At 42.7% G+C, this 21,181-nt stretch overlaps 1 protein-coding gene across 2 annotated transcripts in view; it reads left to right on the forward strand.

The window, feature by feature from the left end:
- The first annotated feature begins 5,094 nt into the window (after positions 1-5,094).
- LOC120812518 (guanine nucleotide-binding protein G(o) subunit alpha-like) overlaps positions 5,095-21,181 on the forward strand; it is a 90,945-nt gene continuing 74,858 nt past the window's right edge. For both annotated transcript variants that reach the window (XM_040168615.2, XM_040168616.2), the window contains exons 1-3: positions 5,095-5,826; positions 6,417-6,459; positions 19,153-19,294. In XM_040168615.2, the coding sequence (XP_040024549.1) occupies positions 5,709-5,826; positions 6,417-6,459; positions 19,153-19,294 (303 nt within the window). In that variant the 5' untranslated portion in view covers positions 5,095-5,708. The remainder of the gene's footprint in view (positions 5,827-6,416; positions 6,460-19,152; positions 19,295-21,181) is intronic.

Here is a 21,181-nt window from a genome sequence, read left to right on the forward strand (position 1 = left end):
TTGACAGGGGGCTCCATTTAATAGTGGTTATATACATCAAGCAGCACGTCTCTCTCTCTTGAGAGCCCTGGTATGAACCCTGTGTTCTGTTGTGTTCAAAAATGAAGAAACGCCAGATGGACAGAGGTCATCGCAGATGAAAGGTTAAAATCAAATGTATTTAATAAAAGAGATGGCGTTGTGGTAAAAAGAACATCTCAGCTGAGGAGCCGCTGGTCTCAGCGACCAACAGGCCCCAGGTCAGTCCTTTGACCATCCCTAGTGCCCGAAAGGTGTGAAAGTCAGTGTCCACACCTCTGGGAGTGGTCTTCTGGTGAGTTCAATGTAACTCGGATTTCGAATGACCCTTAGTCAATATCAGTTGTTGTTCAAGTATTACATGCATGCATTCCAGTTGATTACATTACATCAAATACAATCATAACTGCATTGGTATTATTCTATTACAGTTGCAGAATTACAGTGGTTTTACAATATTGTCATTACTTTATTGATTACACAGTTTCAGAATCATGGCTGTATTCTGGTGTACACTATATGCATTTTTATTAATTTTATGAACCGGGTCGTATATTTGGTTCTAATATCCTACAATCCATCCCTTTACACCAATTTTGGTGTAAAAACCAATTAGGTGGATCGGTTCATCAAATTCCTCAGTTTTGTCAGATGTCTCGTCTAATAATTTGTTTAGCATAACGTTCGATCCAATATGACACGCTTGATCTTACACATTCTAATCATAATATGTGCATCTGGACACACCTTGTTAACTTGTACCTGGCACAGAACAAAAACTCCCTCGAAAACCCTTTTTAGGAATAAAACGAGGAATAAATCTGTCGGAAAAGATTGAAAGATCTTCTCCCAGGATTTAACATTTCATCACGGATGTCATGTGTACAGTATAAATTGACACAGGACACATTAATTTAATAAACCTTATGGCATCATGGGGCTGGTCTTCTCTGATCATTCTAATGATAAGAGTCCTGATGCAGAGGATGCAACAGCATCCACCCAGGAATAGAATGCTGGCCATAATGGAGACTGTTATCACAGAAATTAACAATTGTTTGTATTTACTAAATCATGAGTCCAATAAACCTGAGAAGCGGTTGTCCATGTAACTGTTCTCTGCTGGTTCTTCAGTAAGAGCTCTCAGCAGTGGTTCACCTCCATTTGTGTGTGCGGGTGATTTCTCGATTATTTCAGGATCTCTTATGCTAAATGGTTGTTGTTGTTGTCCATGGGGCAGTGTTTATAGAGGGGCTTGGAAACTTGGAAGTGTCTGTACTGGAAATCGATGGCTCTGATGTGACCCAATGGGTCTGAGGTTATGCCTGTGCTGGGCTGTCGTTGTCCCCCATTAGTGTGAGGTGGTCTTGGAACTGTGCTGTCCCTCAAAAGGGAGATCGGAAGGTTGCTTGGACCCTTTCTGAATCAGACCTAGTCTTGCTTCTGGTCTCCTAGAACGATGCTTGTCTTGCTTCTGGTCTCCTCTGCGGTGCTGGTTCTGCTTCTGTGGTCAAGCAGACTCTGGGCTGAGGAAGTCCTTCCTCTCAGCGAGATGACGGTTGTTTGGTCACTGCTCACGGTCCCTTTGGCGCCACTCAGGTTGTCGACAGGTGGTCTCTCCTCTTCTGTGTCATCCCTCTCTGCTCCAGCAGCGGTAGAGGTGCGTCTTCTAGATCCTGTGTGTGACTTGAAACTCATTAGACACCCCCCAGGTATTCCCATAGCTTCCATTCTACTGATGTGGGTTTTAGGTTAATGTAGTTTATCAATCATTGGTGATGCATTCCTGTCTGTTGTTCACTGTGTCTATAGTTATGTTTTGTTTAATCGGGACAATACTGTTATCTTAATAAGTACAACTCAACGGAAAGGTGAATCTCTTTCACCGTCCGACCAGATGTTCAATGTGAATATGTCTATTTACTGTATAGTTCTATATCAGGGAAATGGTTGGACATTTTTATAAATCAAGAACCTTGATCTCTTGTTCTCACAATAATATCAACCGTGTGTATTTGCTTGTATATCTCAATCATTTTAGCTTGGATTTAAATGAGGGGTTTCTGTCCCTTTTCTTAATCTGAAAGTTGTGTGGTAATAACTTGTACAAAAACTAAAGTGTTTGTGGGATTATGCATGAGTGTATACTTCCTCTTGTTATCAAAGGCTTGGTCAGACGACGCGTAGTGGTCGTCATTGACGTGTGATTGAGATCCACACTCTTCTTGATCCTGAGAATCTCGCAGGTCCTGTGACCAGACTGATCGGGGGATCCGAGGTGTTGGAAGATCATGATTCCCTGGTCAGCTGTTGAATAGAGAAGCACAATGGTGTGTGTGTGTGTGTGTGTCTTGGTGCTCTTCCCAGGTGAGCTCCTGGTCTTGTACCATTTACTGTACTATCAGTCCTGCTGACTGAATGAGAAGAACAATATTTCAAATTCATTCCAGAAATAGAAGTCAAATTGTGAGCTGTTTGTTGATTCAACTCTTGAGCTGCTCGTGAGCTGTTGACAATACATTTCCTCCGGTATCTTAATCTTTCTTTTAGTAATTTATTTTGTTAAGTTTTCCCATCGTTCAATTTGGATATCTACTAATATTTCTATATCTACATCCCTCCTGTTGAGGCATGTGTTATTTTAAGTTTAAAGTTGCACACACAATTCAATGGGTTGTCAGCTCAACTAGTGCTTCCAGTAGGGTTATTTTTAGCCTATTTACTCTGATGAGACAGCTGGTACACAGGTAGACAGGTGAAGTTGTTGGTGTCACTGCTTCTGTTTGTCATCGCTCTTTTAGCTCCATGGATTGTTGGATGAAGTCAGTTGGTCCATATCTCAACAATGTTGGATTGATTGACGTACATTTTTAGAGACATTCGTGGATAACAAACTACTGACTTTGATCGTCGGCGGAGGTGGACACTTTGAGGTTCAGAAGAAATATTTGATATGGCCCATTGGACAGGTTTCTATGAAGTTTTGCTCTGACTATTCAAGGTCCCTTGTGTATAAATTCTTAAGAATTCAATTCAATTAATTTTATCTTGTATAGTCCAAAATTGCAATCCTTCATCGGCACAGGAAAAACTCCCCAAAAAATGAAAAACCCTTCCAAGAGGGAAAAAAGGGAAGAAACCTTAGGGACAACGTCAGAGGAGGGATCCCACTCCCGGGATGGACAGACTACAATGGATGCCATGTGTACAGAATGAGCAATGTAAAAAATGTATCATACATTCAATTCCTATGACAAAAAGTATTCAAATAATTGTGAGTAGCAAGCCAGGTGCACGGCAGGGACAACCAGGGACACTTCGAAATGGGACACGGAGGAGCCGTTCAAACCGCCAACCTTGCTTTTTCTGGCGGATCCTCTACTCCATGCACCACCCCACTATTCACTCTGGTGCTTATGAACAAAAATAATCTCCAAAATGGTGTTTTTTTAATGAGATTTGACTGGGAAACCTGTTGGCTGAATCGTGCACAAAGAGAAAGGAGTATTGTTTTGAATAGTTAATTCAGTTAAATAAACCCATCTGTACCATCATCACTGAGGGTCAGGAATTAATTGCAGTCAAGGTGGACGATGATGAATGAGACAATAACACCCATACCTCTCTGCCATTCACACGTCGTAATTAACATCCAGTAGAGGTGAAGTGCCTTTTCTCCAATATGCTTGGATGTACACAATGGCACAGGATCTTGATCTCAGAGTTGTATGTGAATGCTCCCATTGACCCGTTTGGGTTTCGAAACGGACTTCCGTTAAAACACGCCAGGATGTGGCTACCACACTAGTTAGCAAATGCTTGACTTCCTGTCACTGTTCACTTTGGCTCACTGCCAGTTCTTGCAGGTCCTGCAGGAAGGGCTATGTATGCTCAGCTTGTGCGAGTGTGCTTGTTGGAGATGGCTGTCTTTGGTTTCGTAGGTGGGGGCAAATGTGAGCCCTCACACTCAACCAAACGGCCTCTGAACCCACTGGAAACCCACAATATTTAAGCACAGAGTATCACTGCTGCATGGACCTACAAAGTTAATTGTTAATTAAAAAGAATTTGATGAAAATAGATATTTATAGTACTGTTTGCAGTAAAATAAATAAATATACTAGAAATATTGTTGTTTAGTATATAAGCGAATGCAACGTATGAATAGGATTGCGCGTTTTTGAGTGCCTGTCGAATTTTTAAATTTTTTAAATTTTTAAACTCATTTTCAGAGATTACAAACATCTGTCTGCAAGCTTGGTAAAAAGCAAATTGTTTGTTTTGCCTGAAAACGAACCATAACAGCGACTTCACGTACATAGTTGTAACACATGAATTCCTCTTCCATAAGGTTACCGTCGACTACGTTATGCTACACTAATGTTCACATGTTGATGCTTAGCAGCAAGGAAACACAGTTTATCCATTCAGTGGATAGCATACTCTCATTTGTCATTTCCCCCTTAACACAAAGTACAGCTAAAGCTGTGAGAAGAGAAGCTTTTGCGAGTGTAATTTCACGCAACCAAAAGCCTCGTCCTCATGGAATGACGGAACTCAGAGACTTCATCCATCCGAGTGTCTGCAACAAATATTATGGTAATGAAAAACAAATTGAAATCTTGCCTTGCCATATGGCCTTGCTGCTAACGTGAATAATGTGTGTGACAAATGAGGAGCTAAACATTTTTCAGCATACTCATTATGATGTTAATTTATCGATTATGGTTACAATGATCAAATAACATAAAAATCATAGACCAATAACATTCCAGGAGGGCATGCGAATGAGTTACATGCACTTCTTGAGGTCAAGTAAACATAGTGTGATTCTCTGTATAATTACAGAATATATTGCTGCGGAATCTGTCAAATGTATTTTTAGCACCCGTCCTTTTGCAGTTACTCGCACACCTGCATCCATCGCGTCACATCTGTTGTTTGCACGCTCAGTTTTTAGGTTAACGGGGTTTCATGTCTTTAAATCATGAACCGTACACGCCCGCGTTTGTGTGAACTACCGCAACGCGCCGGCAGGCGGCGTCACCTGGAGCGCGGCCACCCACTTCTGTTTCTCACTGCTCTGACGTCAGCAACCTGCAACTCAACCAACGACCTAACGGACCACCGAGCCCCTACCGGAGTCACCGGGAGGCAGTCGAGAGTCCGCCACAGACCGAGTCCCCGCCGCCCGCCTCGGAGGAGCCAAACGGAGGAAGAGCGTTCCGGAATAAAAACGATGAGAGCGCTGCTCACTGCCGCCAAGTAACGCGCAAACACACACACACACACACACCCTACCGACCACGAGCGGAGACGCAGAGCACCGGCACCTTGATTTACCGATTGCAGCGACAGCAGAGAGACGGACGGAGCAGCACCGAGGCCCCGCTCAAGAAACGGAAGACCGCGTTGCTTTTGCGAGTTGCTTTTGCGCTGCGGACCGAAAAACCGAGCGGATCCTTCGTTTGAACGCGTTAACGGCGCCGTGCTCCCGGTTTGAGAGGCACACGGAACACAACCGCGGCAGAAGAGACGGGAGGAACACAACCAACAACAACAAAAAAAGGAAGAGATTTGCAACTAGCTTTGGTCCCGCGCGCGAGTCTCGTTGAATCCCCATTTTGTTGTAGTTTTTCCCCCCCGCGGGTCCCGGTACCGGTTAAGCTGTCAAGCTGTGTTCTCTAACGATGGGATGTACTCTGAGCGCAGAGGAGAGGGCGGCTCTGGACCGGAGCAAAGCCATCGAGAAGAACCTCAAAGAGGACGGAGTCACCGCGGCCAAAGACGTCAAGCTGCTGCTGCTCGGTAAGAGTCCGTGCAACCGTGATTATATATATATATATATATATATATATATATATATATATATATATATATATATATATATATAAAATCATCCGCTAACTACGATATGAGCAAAACACACAAATGGGCGTCGACTTGCTTAATTCTTAATTCCAGCCTTGCAAGCCCACGCATTACATAATTAAGGCCACCTGCTGTAATACGGTTTGGTCCATTAAAGATGTGCCAGGTGGGTAAAAGGTGGAGAACAACGTTACGTCATTGCACGAGCCATTATTTGGAGGGGAAGCAGCCTGCAAACTATTTCATTTGTCGTTTAGTTGACTGACTGAAATTGGAAGATGGGATGGAGATAAAACTGGAGGAGAATGGGTGCAGCCACTTTCTCCTTCTTTTTTTTTCCCATCTCCACCCAACTGCTGCTGTCTGTGTTCACTTAGCGAGAACAAGCCTCTTGAAATCCTTTCTTTCTCGCTCTCCCACCCCCTTCTTCCTTCCACTCTGTCTCCATCTTGCTCTGTCTCACACAAACAAACGCACACACAAACACACACCCTGTTTACATTGTCTTTTTGTCTCTTGTCCCTCAGGGGCCGGAGAGTCAGGGAAAAGCACCATCGTCAAACAGATGAAGTAAGTGTCTAATAAGCATGGTCTAATAGCTATAGAGTGGACGGGTGTCTCTCTCTCTCACTCACTCACTCACTCACTCACAGGAAACTGGATATCTAGATGACCACCCTACACTTTGGGTCATATTTTTTTTCCCTGGAAAAGCATGTTTTTGTAGTAACCGGTTAAACATCTGGCCAAGAACACCTGATGTTTCATTTCGGTGGTGGATCGCATGGAAAGAAAAATACAGAAGGTGCTGTGATCTACCTTTTGTATGCATATATTTTATGGCCGTATGGTTCATGTAGATCCACTCTGTAGCGTCTCTGTGTCCATAAACTCGTCCTCATTCCGGTCCAATAGCATTAGAAGTGGCTTTTACAGCGATGGTTGCTTTCAGCTTCAATTGAATGGTTTGGATTTGAGGTGTGGCAAATTTAAGTTGTCACTTTTGATTTATTCTCTCACTAACACGCTTGTTTTTGTAGTATGGTTATTATTGCTTGTAAATTCACTTAATATATGTATTGGAGGATTTTTCATACAGCCAATATTTGTCCAGTTTTCTTGTCCATAACCTCACTGTTTGATGGCACCAAATCCTACACTGCTGTGTTTTGACTAATAGTGTCTATCATGAGAGGCTCTATCTTCTCAATGGGCAACTGAATCAGTCCTACTTCAGCTTGGTCTTGAGGAAATAGTGAATAGCACGTTATCTTAATTGAAAAATCAATCAACCCCCCTCACCTTCACTAATTGCAATTTAATTTAATATTGTTTAACTCAAATATGAGCTAAACAGAGCTACTCATTTGTGGCACTATCAGTTGCCATTGGCTGCTGCCTTCACGTGAGCAGCACGCGTCCCTTTGGCGGCGGCAGGTTCTGTCGAGGCCCACCTACTAACCAGGCGCCGGTTCCACGTAGCGCTCCCAAAACACTACCACAGTGCTCCCTTTTCACCCCTGCGGGGGTCCACCGTGCACCGTTCGTACTTAGCGTTACGTCTAGCGGCTCCATTAAAGCTTTCCGCTTTTCTCCGATGGCACAGTAACGCTCACGTAGGTTACAGACGGGCGAGTGGGCCAATACCTTCACAGCTGAGTCCATTGATAGAATTTCACCGTTGGATATCGCACAGTTGTGTAGCTTTGAGTGACGTAAATGAATATTAATGTTGTTGCTGCTTTACACTTATTGTTACAACACATTGTATGATGTGACTACTATCAAATCCATTTTACTGTAAAGCCTGTGTCTTTTCATATGATTCATACCACGCTAACATGCCACACTGTGTGTCCATGTTCTTACTAGTGCTTTTGCATGAGTTGATGAATTTGCATCCGGTAGAAAACGTTATGTTCTGTATGGGTGTGTATCAAGAAAAACAGTTTTGGGTTTTTGAAGCATGCTTGTCAGCTGCAGTCTTTTCCTCCAGATATAAACTGATGCGCTCACTTCAGTCCAAACGGTGTGGCAGTAACTAACCTTCCCCTGCCAGGCCCAAACACCAGGGAATTATGTGTATTGAAGATGTCTTTAACTAAAAACACAGTTCAGGCTGTTGTGCTGACTCCTCCAAGAGTCGAGTTTGATTCCCCCATAAAGAGAATTCTGATATTATGGAGAGAGAGACGCTACTTTTTAAGTGGTGGACGGCGCCCTGCGAGGGAAGCCCTGGCATTCCTGTTCAGAGGCGCTCTGCTATTTCCGGAACCGCATCAGAGGAGCAGGAAGCCCTTACTGCAGTTTTCTTTTATTTTCTCCTTTGAACATCTGGGGTGTGTTCAAGTGACCGTGTGAGCGTATGTGTGTGTGTGTGGTGTTTTATGTTTGTTGTATATCAAGCTGCAGTGTTGTGCCTGTGAAAGTGTTTAAACGGTGAGTCCATTTTATGAGTTCACTTAGAGAAAGTACTGTTCAATGTGCTTTGAAATGATTTTGTCAGATTACAGTGAACTGCTTTGAAACACTCATCACTGCTTCCTCAGGTGATGCAATCACTGAGTGACAGTGAGTCATGACGAAGCACTAATAATATATCTGAGGTGAGCACAGGTAAGTTTGTAATCTGTTTGTGTGAGAGAGATAAAGTGAACTGAGAGTGGGTTATACTTGTGCTATAACAAATTTGAGTGTGTGTGATGGAGAAAGAGAACCGAGAGTGGAATATAGCTGTGTTTGGACAAATGGGTCGTAAAGGTGTGAAGCAACAGAACAGTCAAAATGTAAAACAACGTTCACACAAGGAAGAGAAAGCAATGACAAGGCAAAGAAGAGGGAGTTTAAAGCCAAACTATTTGGTTGTCTGTGTTCTTGTGTATGATCGCTTTCAGTGAGTTTAAGACTTAGGCCAGTAACCAAAGGGAACAACGTACGTCTCTCTCGTACATAAAAGGTGTGTGTGTGTGTGAGACCATCTGTCTAAGGTGCCTGTGTACTTAGACGTGTGCAAAGGTTCTCTCGTTGCCGAGGTGGCCAACTGACCTCTCAAGCAGTGTTCATGGTGTGTGAGAAAAATAATTTAATGTTGTAATACTTTCATATCATTGAGCAGAACCATGGGGGCCTGGGGAAAGAGGTTAGAGGTTAGAGGCCTTCGTGCGGCCTTCCTTTTTTTCTAATGTCGTATTAGTTGTCTTCTGGTTCAGGGTCTTGTTCTGTAAGATGGTTATCCCCATAGCGGTTGCCTTTTTTCAAAACGACACTCAATTGGTTATTCTTTTTGGTAAGAACTGAGTTCAGCTCACTCATCATGATTTATACTGTGTCTGCAAAAACACGCCTAGCATGGAGTCCTCCAAAGTTGGACGAAATGACCTGGGTGATGTCATCAGGGTTATTCCAACTTTATGTAGACATTTATAACAAGTGTGTCTGTTACCAACAGGGGGCATTGTTTGTATAAGACAACACTAATACAATAGGCTACCAAGTTGCATTATGGTTAATGTAAGATTCAGGTGTTCGGAAGTTCTATCAATACCTTAGCCTTCTGTTTTATTTTGTTTAATATTTTGCTGGAGTACCCCTTAAAATGACATCAACTCGTGTGGCGTAAACTACCGCTGAGAGGCTACTTTGAGAAGAGTCGCATTTTGCTTTGTTTGTCCGTTGTAACCCACAAGGCTAAGGCACTTCCCGAGATTATTTCAAATAAAGCATGCATCTGAATTATATTCATTCAGTCGGTCGCTTCGTGTACAACATATCCCGCTTCACACCCTCTGTCTTACTCCTTTTCCTCATCTCTGGCTTGCCATCACAATGGCCGAATGTGTGTGTGTGTGTTGTGCTGCGCTGACGTGATCGGAGGCGACCGATTGAAGGGAGAACAAACGCTGTCCGTCCCTCACAGCTGCACCGCTTCCCACAGGCTGCTGAGACCGAGGGAGCGGTTTCTCTAGATCAGGAGATAATTAGTTTAAAGCCTCAGAAGAGGAAGATAAAAGGGGGAAGGGAAGGAGGGAAAAGGTGGTGGTGTTTTGTGCACAGAGGGGGAGAGAGGGGGGTGTTGTACACGCAACCGGGCAGGAAAATGATTGTTCTGTTTTTCAAAGGCCAAAGTCACAATGGAGTGTGAAAAAAAATGAGGATGCGAGAGATTAAGGGTGAAGGGAGTTGGGTTGATAAGCGGCAGGGAAGCGAAGCCATTTTGTGCCAGAGGAGAGAGCGATTGGTGAAGTGAAAGAACATATTCTCACTTATTAGGCGAGCTAGAAGAAGTGACAAAGGGCACGGTTGTCAGGGTGCAAAGGGTACTCCTCCTCTGGACTCTGTTATCCTCGATAATTATTACCCTCCTTCTCCCGGGATGGTTCGAAACAAGGAGAGAAAATCATGAGCAAATAAAGAAGGGAGGAATGGTAAATGGACTGTACTTGTATAGCGCTTTTCTAGTCTTCCGACCACTCAAAGCGCTTTAACACGACATGACATCATTCACCCATTCACACCCATTCATACACTGATGACAGGAGAACCATACACAGTGACACCTGCCATCAGTAACTACCATTCACACGCTGTAGTCGCAGCTACAGGAGCAATGTTGGGTTAAGTGTCTTGCTCAAGGACACATCGACATGCGGGTTAGCAGAGCCTGGGATCGAACCGTCAACCCTCTGATTCGAGGACGACCGTGCTCCCCACTCACCCACAGTCACCCAAGGGAGGAGGAGGAGGGGGGGGCAGGCCGGCACCAAGTGTTGCGTGAAGCGACGGTCTGTAACTGGTCATCTGAAAAGGTGTCACCCAGATAGTCATCCTTCATTGGTTCATTGGTACTGGAGGCTATGAATATTGTTTGAATCTCACCTGCAAGATTTCTGAATCAGTGTGTCAAGTTTTTGTCCAGTTTTTGTTTCTGTAACAAGAGAAAACGGACTGCATCCGTAGTAACATACTGTTTGAAGGTAAAATTGTCTGGAAGATGAAGCAGAAACACAAATTCCGATCATTTAATTTAATGCATCTGCGAATGGGCTGATTGGCTGTTAGGGGGGTGTGGGGGTGCGTCCACCTGTCGTGATGGAGAGGGGGGTGTATGGCAGGTGTTCTAAGCCATGTCTGCTTACTTTCTTGGTGTGCACTGTTGAATCCGCCCATGTTAATGAAGTTGTATGTGTTACTTGTACACATATGTGCAATTGAGAGGTGTTTTTTTTTTCCCCATCTAGGCTGTTTTTGTTAATTATGTAGATATGGTTGTGTGAGTGTTTTGTGTTTGTGTGTTAGGCCTGTTTGGCAGATTTCATTTCAGTTTGCTCCTATGTGAGACAAAGGAGTCTTGTTACAATGACCCCACTCAGCTGATATAAAGTTAGCTGATGGCGACTGTGCCTGAGTTTGTAGTTTTAAGAGTTAGAATTCCTTTTTTGTGTGTGTTAATTATATCACACCCAAGTGCGAACAGAAATGTGCAAGAATAAATGCATTTCATTTTAGTGGCGCCTTGTCAGACAGAAGCAGATTCACATTTTATTAGTTGTATTTGTAACATTTTATTTTATTAGATTGCAACATTTTGGAGTTAGGCTTTTGTTTTTCCATGCCACATACAGTATGCAAATCATGTGTACAAAGGATGCACTTCTTTTAGCATGATGCTGTCGAAGCACAAGCCGCTGAAATGATGGTTCTAAACATTTCGAGAAAGTAGTGCAGTTGCATTATATATATTACGTCATACAGGTGTTTATTGATTTTTGCCACTCTTTGTAAATCCTGAACCTTTGGTTCCATTTAGTGTTGTGTGAATACAGGAAGATTATTTATCCATCTGCAAACTGCTTATCCTGCACACAGGGTTGGGGGGGAGGGCTGGAGTACATCCCAGCCAGCGTCAGGCGATGGACTGGGTGCACTCTGGACTGGATCTGGGATCTGGACATCCCCAAAGCATGTCTTTGGACTGTGGGAGGAAGCCGGAGTAACAACAGTGCTAACCACCACACCACCGTGCCACCCGGAAGATTAATTAAATCTTTAAAATGTATATCATTAAAGATGATTAATGTCATCACTGCTGAGTACAGCAGACTAACTAAGGTTAGAATGGAAGAAACCTTCACGTTAGCAATGCTAGCATGCTGGTGTTTAGCAGGTACATGTTTACTATGTTTGCTATGTTCACTGTCACAGTTTAGTGTCTCAGTGTAACAGCATGATAGAGTTGGCTACTTAGAAGTAAACAAAAAAGCTGAGACTGACGGGAATGTCATTTGTTTTCAACCACCAATTCAACAGTAGTCAAGACATTTCACTGGAACCACAAATGTCAACCTCATTGGATGTTTGGTAGCGCCTGTAAACATTTTTAAGGGGTGTTATGGTAGTTTAAGCTTTGAATGACAAATGTTCGTCTCCATAATAAGACACGATAAATAAAATCTGAGTGTTTTTCTGCATCTCAGGTTGTTGGAATTCAGGAAGTTTCCATTAGTTTGTCCTCCCCTAGATGTCTGGACTACTTGCGTTCGTTGAAATAAAGTAATTAATATTGACACAAGGGAAAGGATGAGAACTGAATAATTACATTTAAAGATTGTATATGAGGCGACCTGATTAAACCTGTGGTCCCACTTCTGTCTTTCTGCCGGTCCTTCTCATGCCTTCAACAGTCGAGAGGATCCATGCATCTACAAACGACTCAAATTCCCTGTAACAGAGCACATGTTGACTTATACAAGCTTCACTGTTGATGTTATCAACTGCACCTACCACTTCCCATAATTGTATCATCAACTGGAAATGCAGAATAAGAGTCACTATGTATCACTTTATGGATGCCTACTTTTCTGTACTGCTAACGGAAATCTTGGACTATCTCTGAATCCCTATCCTTTTGAAGTCTACTTGCGACAGACTAAAGAGATGTGTTTGTTGCCACGGTCGGTCAGTACCGGTGGATTAAAACAGGACACAGCATTGAAAAATACATACAGTGCATTGAAATAAAGAGCGCAAAGTATGCTTAAAGGTAGCTAGGAAAAGGGAAAAAAAATGCTTGTAGTTGGCTTATCTTCATCCGAGACAATTGTTGGTTATTATTGCTGAAGTCTACTGTTTTTATAACAAATGGTAAATGAACTGTACTTGCACAGCGCTTTTCTAGTCTTCTGACCACTCAAAGCACTATATCACCCATTCACACACGCTGATGACTTGAGCTACCACACACAGTGCCACCTGCCTATTAGTAACTAGCATTCACACAGTAGTAACTAGCTACAGGAGCAATGTTTGGGTAAAGTGTCTCGCCCAAGGACACGTGGACATGCAGGTTAGCAGGGTCTGGGATCAAACTGCCAATCTTCTGGTTGGAGGACGGCCGGGCTCCCCACTCACCCCCCTTTCTGACTAATCAATTAAAGATGGCAAGATCTAACCTAAAATGTACCCACTTGACTGATAAAGCACAATAACGGGTCCCGAGGAGCCAAATTTACAGTAACAAAGTAGTTCAATATATGATCAACAGCTCTTTCATCAAGGCCAATTGATGACACGACCAAATATTGGCTTCCAATGGGACTTTTGGTAAAGGGGTGACTAATGGTATCTGGTTTAAATGAAAATATTTTCACTGTACTTTATAAAGCTTGTATCTGTTCCATAAACAGTAACTGGATTGCAATGTTTCAATGGAAGGTTTTTGGTTTGATTCTTTGTGCAGTAGTTACCAAGCATTGTTAGACAATAGTTATGGCTCTGCACCTGGCAAACTAACCTTTGCCAGATGAGCACCTGTGGGGCAGGTGGTGTGTAGGAGTGCCCATGTGTTTCCCTGTGGGGGGGGTGCATCGCGGGGCTTTTTAATGAATTATTAATTGCTCATGGAAAAGCAAAGGAAGCGGAGAGGAGTTGAAAAGAAAAAACACGTCATTAGGAAGGAGGAGCGAGAAGGGGAGAAAAAAAACAAGACAGTGAGTGGAGCAAGTATGATGTTAGGTAAGCAATATACAGATGGAGGGAGTTACAGGGATATTGGATCAAAGAGAACTTTGCAGAGGAGGGAAGCGGATAGAAATAGCTTGCGACAGTGAAACAGAGCCCTAATGGCAGACAGTCTTCCCACATGTAATATGGAACTGTAATTATTCTTTTCTCCAGTCTGCCTGGGTTTAAAAGCATGTGTGTGCAGCTGCTAACATCCCCCCTGAAGTGGTGTGAATTAGAGCGTGACCCTTGGCACAAGAAGTCTTCATCATCACATGACCAAAGCTGGAGCCAGGACTCCTCTCCAGCAAAGGATTGATTGTTGGACTCAAAAATGGAACAAGTACTTGTTACAACACCTCCCCATATTATGTTAGAAGATGATTTATAAAAGGGACATTTGCTCAAAGATCTGAGCTTTTTTCTGTCCCTTTTACTTGTAATCACATATATACAAATAGCCACAAATGTGGCGGTAAATCAGCTCCTTCTTCATGTATTCGTTTTTCTAATCCATTCTGTACCATTTTCTCAATGTGATGTGGAGAGAACCATGAACCCCTGCAAGTGCCACTCCACCATACGGTGCACAGGAGTCGATATAAATGGTAAAACGACATTCAAAATTCCTACTAGTGACTATAGGCTGTACTCTGCGTTACTTTGAGCTAAATGCTAACAAACTCTCAGTGACGATGATAAAATCTGCTTTATTTTAGCAGTGTTCAGTTTGTTAGCGTGCAAACGTGCTCGTATCAAAATAATGTGGACTGATGGCTTTAGTTTTTGCCCTTTTGCTTTGGCAGCTTTGTTAGATTTTGGCCCAGTGGTTCTGGTTCAAAAACAAAACAGGGTGGCACTAAAGGTAATGTCAAAGGTCATCAGGATTTAACCTCTGGAAACCATCCATATTTGTACAACGACAAATTCAGGCCAATCTTTTCAACCGATGACATCGAATACTTTGGACCAACAGACTGACTACGGGTGATTTGCAAAAAAACAAAAGACTTGAGAGCCCGAAGCACGGATGAGTGTCTCAGTGGGTAATAGGATGTGTGCGCAGGAAGTTACTGCTTGACCTCAAGGTGTGACGGCAAGTGAGTGGAGCCAAAGGACGGAGTGGCTGATACCTCCATTACTCTTTACTCTTGAGGGTCCAGTGAAATAATCTGACACACGCACACAAATAACTTGTGTAGTGTTGACAGGACTTGGTCAGTGTGCACTTTATCACGGCTAGGAGCTCTGTTGACGAAGACCACAAAGAAAGTGGATGGATGTACAGCATGGTGATAAAAGAACAATCTTGTGTGTATGTGTATTGTATCAGGACAAACCATGTTAGCTAGTAGCAATGCAGAACAGAAATAGATACTTAGTTGTGCTGTGTGGTTTTGTTTGTGTGTTGAGTAGGTGTGAGGATAAAAATATGGGAGTTACTTACAGGAAGTAGATACGATGATGTGTGTGTGTCTGTGTGTTTATTTCCTAAACTCATACAGCCTCTTTTAATATTATTGATATTACCTTTTTAATGGAGCAGTTTTTGTTCATGTTTTTTAGAGATACTAACCTTCTGTACGGCTGCGTTTTTTATTTCCCTTGTCATGTGTACAGAATGAACAATGTAAAAGATGTACAATACGTTGTAAAAAACACAAAAGCCTTACATTAAATTGTAACATTACTTACACATTTGCCATAACAAAGGCCACGCCGCAAATAGATTGTTTCACATGGTCTCAAACAAAAGATGACTTGTAACAATTCTGTGGTTATTGGTTAATTGTCATTGCAAAACCTGCTTCTGTGCCCCCCCCACATCATGGAATGACATTGTGGTTAAATAGCCAGTATGTCTGTCCTACTGTCCGTCTGTCTGTCTCTGTGTTTCAGGTCAATGTGCAGATTGTGCCAAATCTACGGGACATTACACACACACACACAGCGACACACGCAGTGCTCTCCCTGCTGACAGAAGGGCTTGGAGAGTGTGTAATGAGAAAAGGTCCTCATGCATGAAAGCTCACGTCAGCAGGCCAGCCAATCCAACACACACACACACACACACACACACACACACAGTCCTTGAACTGTATCTTACAACACTTCGTTTTTCACTTAAGTGAAGACTGACTTAAGGAAGACGACTCCGCAGTGTTTCTCAAACGTTGACCACACTGTCTTCCTTTTGAACCGCTTAAATACGGTCCTTACAATATGTCCTCCTAATATATTACCCTCCCATGAGACTTCATTTAATTCCACCTTTGGAAAAACACCTGAAGTGCTGCCCCTTTGTTCTAAACTGACACTAGTGGGAATGTTGATGCGTCATATGTCTCATGTTCAAAAGATAGAGACACAGATACAACAGATGGCAGTTTTGAAGAGTCTAATTTATATTATTTATTTGTTTTCTTATTGATCGGGGTTTCGTGTAACTGTGTAGATCCACATCACCTTCCTGCAGCTCAGCACAGTTTCTGCAATCATCCAATTAGGAATTTTCTTTTTTCTTGTTTCACCTCCGATTCAATGAAAGCCAGGCTACAGAAGGACGAAAAGGTTTATCGAGCGATGCAGCGTGTATTCATCCCCATCCTTAGACATCACCTGATGTGCACGTCATACAGATATGAATTAGTGTTCATCGGATGCTACTCACTTTGTAGACTGGCATCTGCATATCAGAATATGAAATGACATTGGCCAATGGCAGCGGCCCTTTTCTTGTCCATCTGTTTTGTCACATCAATTATGCACCTGTATATTGGCTGGCTATTTGTGGTAGGAATCTGACAACAGTCATCAGGTGCCGATTTGGATAAGATGCCACTGACATAACGACATGCGCCGTGCACATGTGTGGTTTGTGCCAAAATAAATGTGCAAGAAATAATTTTACGATTGAAAAATGAATATGTTTTGTTGTGTATGTGAGGAGCATCCTAAGCATTCTCCTCATTAACTATGTACGGAGTCGAAATGGGAAACATAGGAAAAGAAAAACGTTTTCCTTTTTATAGTCATAATTTTCAGCTCAACCAAAGACAATCAAATGCAACGCTGAGTGACGGGAGACTTATTTACATGTGTACAAATTTAAAACACGAGATTGGTGTGCAAATTCACTGATTTATGTACATATTTACAAAAGAGGGGGCAGGTGATCACAAGTAGTTTACGACTGTTTTAATTCATGGATCAGCAGTAAACAAGTTAGCAAATACAACTTTCAGAGATGCCCTGATTACATTTTGATTTTAGTTTTGTACACGTTCTTCAAACTAGTGCTTGTGTGTGTTTCAGCTCTTGTTAAATTTCTTTTTGAAGGACTTTTAGTTGCAGCACTTGGAGTGAAGACCTGTGTGATTAAAAGGGCCGTGTGTACAGACTGAGTGTCCTTGTTCCAAGATGCTGCATGCACACCGGTAACCCCCTCACCCCCCCTGCTCATAGAGATTAGCGGCGGGTGTTCCCATCGGCTGGGCTTTGCGGTGTGTCAGGAGTAGGGTGACAAAGGGGCGGAAATTTCCCTAAACTTTCCATGGGAATTTAAGCTCAGGAATTTGGGAAAGTTTGACCTTTTTATTTTGTGCAAAAACCTATAACTGTAAACCGAGTGTAGTTGGAGGCGAGGCCAGCTCAGCTGGACACAGCTACTTGGGAACATCCTCTGCCAGTAACGTAAACATAACACGTTCTGTTATTTCTGTCTTTATCAGTAGTTAACATATTGATTACTTGGTAAACTCAAGTCATGTTCATTTTAATACCACGTTTATTTGTAAATAGTAGGCTAACTTTTTACAGCAGTGAGCGTAGGATGTATGTATGTCCTCAGAAAAATATACCATCACCTTGATTATTCACGGCTTTTGGGGTCAATCAAAAAGCACGAGTTGGGCGACCTCTCATAAATAAAAGTAATTACTGCAAATGAATTGCTGAGCGTTTTTCAAAACCTTCTCTTAAAGATATATGTAATGCAGCACAGGCTGTGTTTCTTTGCATAGGATGTTGGTAGCTATTGAAAACCACATCCGACATGGATGTAGACCTGAAAGGATTCAGGGACTAAAACGAAATCCATGCTTGAGAAGCCTAATTCATTTTACATTCAGAATTGGATGTTTTTGTTGTTAAAGGAAAGAATTCAGTTCTACAGTTTAGTTCTACAAATGGATTTAAGTTCAAATTTGTATTATAAATGTTTGTATGCCTGCAGACGACAAACAAAATGTTGTTTTGTCATATATGACAAGGTAAATACAGTTAAAATACACAAATTTCTAGTTTATTCCCGTATTTTCCCGTTAATTCCCATGGAAAGTTTCCAACTTTGAAGATTGCCGGAATTGTAACCCGGGTCAGAATGCCAGATCCTCAACAGGATGAGATAAATGCACTGAGTTCATTGAGATGTCCTTTCTGAGCAGAGGTCTTGTTGACCCGTGTTTGTTTTCCTGTGGAGATGTTGTCAGTCTGTATTCCCTCAAAAATTTTGCCCCGACCTGGATCAGTCCGTCCGGATCAGTCAACAGGTTTCTCGTGCCCGGTCTGCTGTTCTTACTGCCATCGCTCTGCCAACTCTCATGTTTGACATTCGTCCGTCTGTAGGTTTCTGCGGCCAGTTTGTCTGCCAGGGCAACTGTCTAACCGCCTTTGAGTCTGTCTATCAGTGTGTCCTTGTGTGCATGACATTTAAAACAGCAGGACGGGCTTCTGCTTGCACTGTGAGCCTAAATGTCAGCTTTGCCTACTGGTGATGGACCATCCCCCCCACACCCCCTTCTTCCTGATCCGCTCCCTCTGTCTTTTGTGTTTTTGTTGTATCCCCCCCATCACCCCGTTTCTCTCTAACCACTTGCCCCCTTCAGAACCTTCTCTCCTTTTATTTACAGTATCATCCCAAGAACGCCTCCAATTTACAAGTGATCTTACATGAATAGCGCTTTAACTTTATATCTGTATCTATAATAGAGCTGCTTCTTGTATTTGTGCCAAACCGTCACTTCTGCGTGGTGCTGCTTCCTTATTTACGAATCTGTTGGTGTGTCGAACCGTCACTTACAGGAAGGAACAAAATGATCAGCACACGATGTCCTGCTAGCTATACATGCGCACATATGTTTTCTGAATCCATGCATTTTGTATCCTTGTTAACTGTCTGTCAAGAAGTCTGAAGGGGACTGTTGTTCTTACCAAACCAGACTGACTCATTGATTGATTAACGCGTGTGTATTTGTGTGTGTTTAGGATCATCCATGAGGACGGTTTCTCTGGCGATGACGTAAAGCAGTACAAGCCTGTCGTTTACAGCAACACCATCCAATCTCTGGCTGCCATCGTCCGTGCCATGGATACACTAGGCCTGGAATATGGAGACAAAGAACGGAAGGTCAGCACTCGTCCCCCCTCAGTCTCTCACACACACTTTCTTCAAACACCGGACACATATAACGCAACAACGCTTTAACTTAATTTTTCTCATACTATCACCAAATCTGTGTATCATGGCGTACAGCCAGTGATATGCAGCGCAAAAGCCAGACCCTCACTGATACAAAATGTTCCAAGATTGTTTATATTCTCAAGTCAAAAGCTGTGAATTCCACTAAATGACGATATCAACCAACATGAACCATTAAGCTAATTCTCTATATGCTGAGCTTCCTGTCCTGAATGCTGCAAGTAGCCACTGGAATAATCCCATGAGAACTGATGTAGTTCATGGAGAGGGCACAGTGTGCCTTACATAGAGCTACTGTCTTTCAACCAAAGTACCAGGAGTCCAGCTCTTGTGTCAGAGCCGATCCAGTGCCACTCAGCAGCACACCGCTCTCTGCCAGCTTCTGGTCCTTACTCCGACCTTCTCTGTTAGGGATGGGCACATATCGCCTGCACCTTCTTTGGTCCTTGTAATTGTAGTGCATCTATTGAGGACAATACTGTTGTTACATTGCACATTAGCGGGGCCGTGTGCGCAGTGATTTAGTGCATGGTAAATGTCCATTATGACTGTGCAATGCACCGTTAGTAAAATGTGTAGTTGCTGTCCCAGCTTCATAAAGCCAGTGTTACAACACGTTGTTTTGGAGAGCAGAAGTGGGGTCAATTAGATACCTCAGTGACTTGATAGATAATTAAAGTCCTTCCGTTGCCGCAGTAGAGAAACGCGGATGCCACACACTCCCACGGACTTTGCCAAAGGCCCACAGGCAGGACGTGATCCAAGGACTATGGCAGATGTGAGCTGCAATTTATACTTTTTTGTCTGGTTGAACGTGTCTATTGAGCAGTGCAGCTGATCATGTCTCTGCAGCATAGCGCATATCAAGCTCTCAGCTGGAGGTGGACGAGCAGAGGTGAAACCTATTGCGTTTGTTTTTTGTTTGGGTATCATCCTTCTGAAGTGTGCCTTTGTTTCTCCGTTTAAAACAACAATCCAAAGCAGTACATATTCATTCAAGAAATGCAATTATAACTTTTTTTTCAGTTCTGATGGATAAACAGAACCTGACAAAAAGGAAGAAGTAATTAAGATCATATTTCTTCACTCATTTTGGACGGACAGCTATGGTGAAACATTGAATCTTATTCACGGAGGAGCATCAGTACTCAATACAGTGTGGTGGAAGGAGGTTAATTGGAGATACAAGGATAGTGAAATCACAGGCGCTGCATTATTCCAACCTGTCTTGGTTTTGGTCAAAAATCGACCCAAGTCTGCAATGGTGTACTCAAAATCCGTACCTGACCTGTGTAATTGAATGTATGCAGTACACCAGACACAACCCAATATATCGGCTCCTAAATCCAATGCTGGTGGGACAACTGTTGGATACCAGAGCTTTCCACCACAAAGTGAAACAGTGCCTTTAAAAGCTCATTTACCTGCATGCTTTCAAGGCTGCTGAATGTGCAGTGATAGCTAGCAGGGACGCGGTAGACAATGATGTGTTGCAGATGATAATGAGGATTAACTGCTAAATGGTGGTGTGAATAATAATGTCTGACTAATATTGCTTCATTCAATACGTTTTTGACTTAGTAAGATGACCGTTTAGTTCAAACTCCTCCTGTTTGTCTTTGTTGGCAAGTTTTCTTAAATATGGAGAGTGAAATATGCTTAAAAGTGTCCCTCCGCCCCTCCCACACACACATATACGCACATAAACATGTGTCATTGGCCTGAACCTTATCCAAATGAACCGTATATTTTTAATCATAATGAAGTTTTTGATGCGCTTAATACCCTGCTGAAATGACAATACGCCTATTGATT

Source organism: Gasterosteus aculeatus, chromosome Y (genome assembly GCF_964276395.1).
Source record: "Gasterosteus aculeatus chromosome Y, fGasAcu3.hap1.1, whole genome shotgun sequence".
In the NCBI taxonomy this organism is placed as follows: Eukaryota; Metazoa; Chordata; class Actinopteri; order Perciformes; family Gasterosteidae; genus Gasterosteus; species Gasterosteus aculeatus.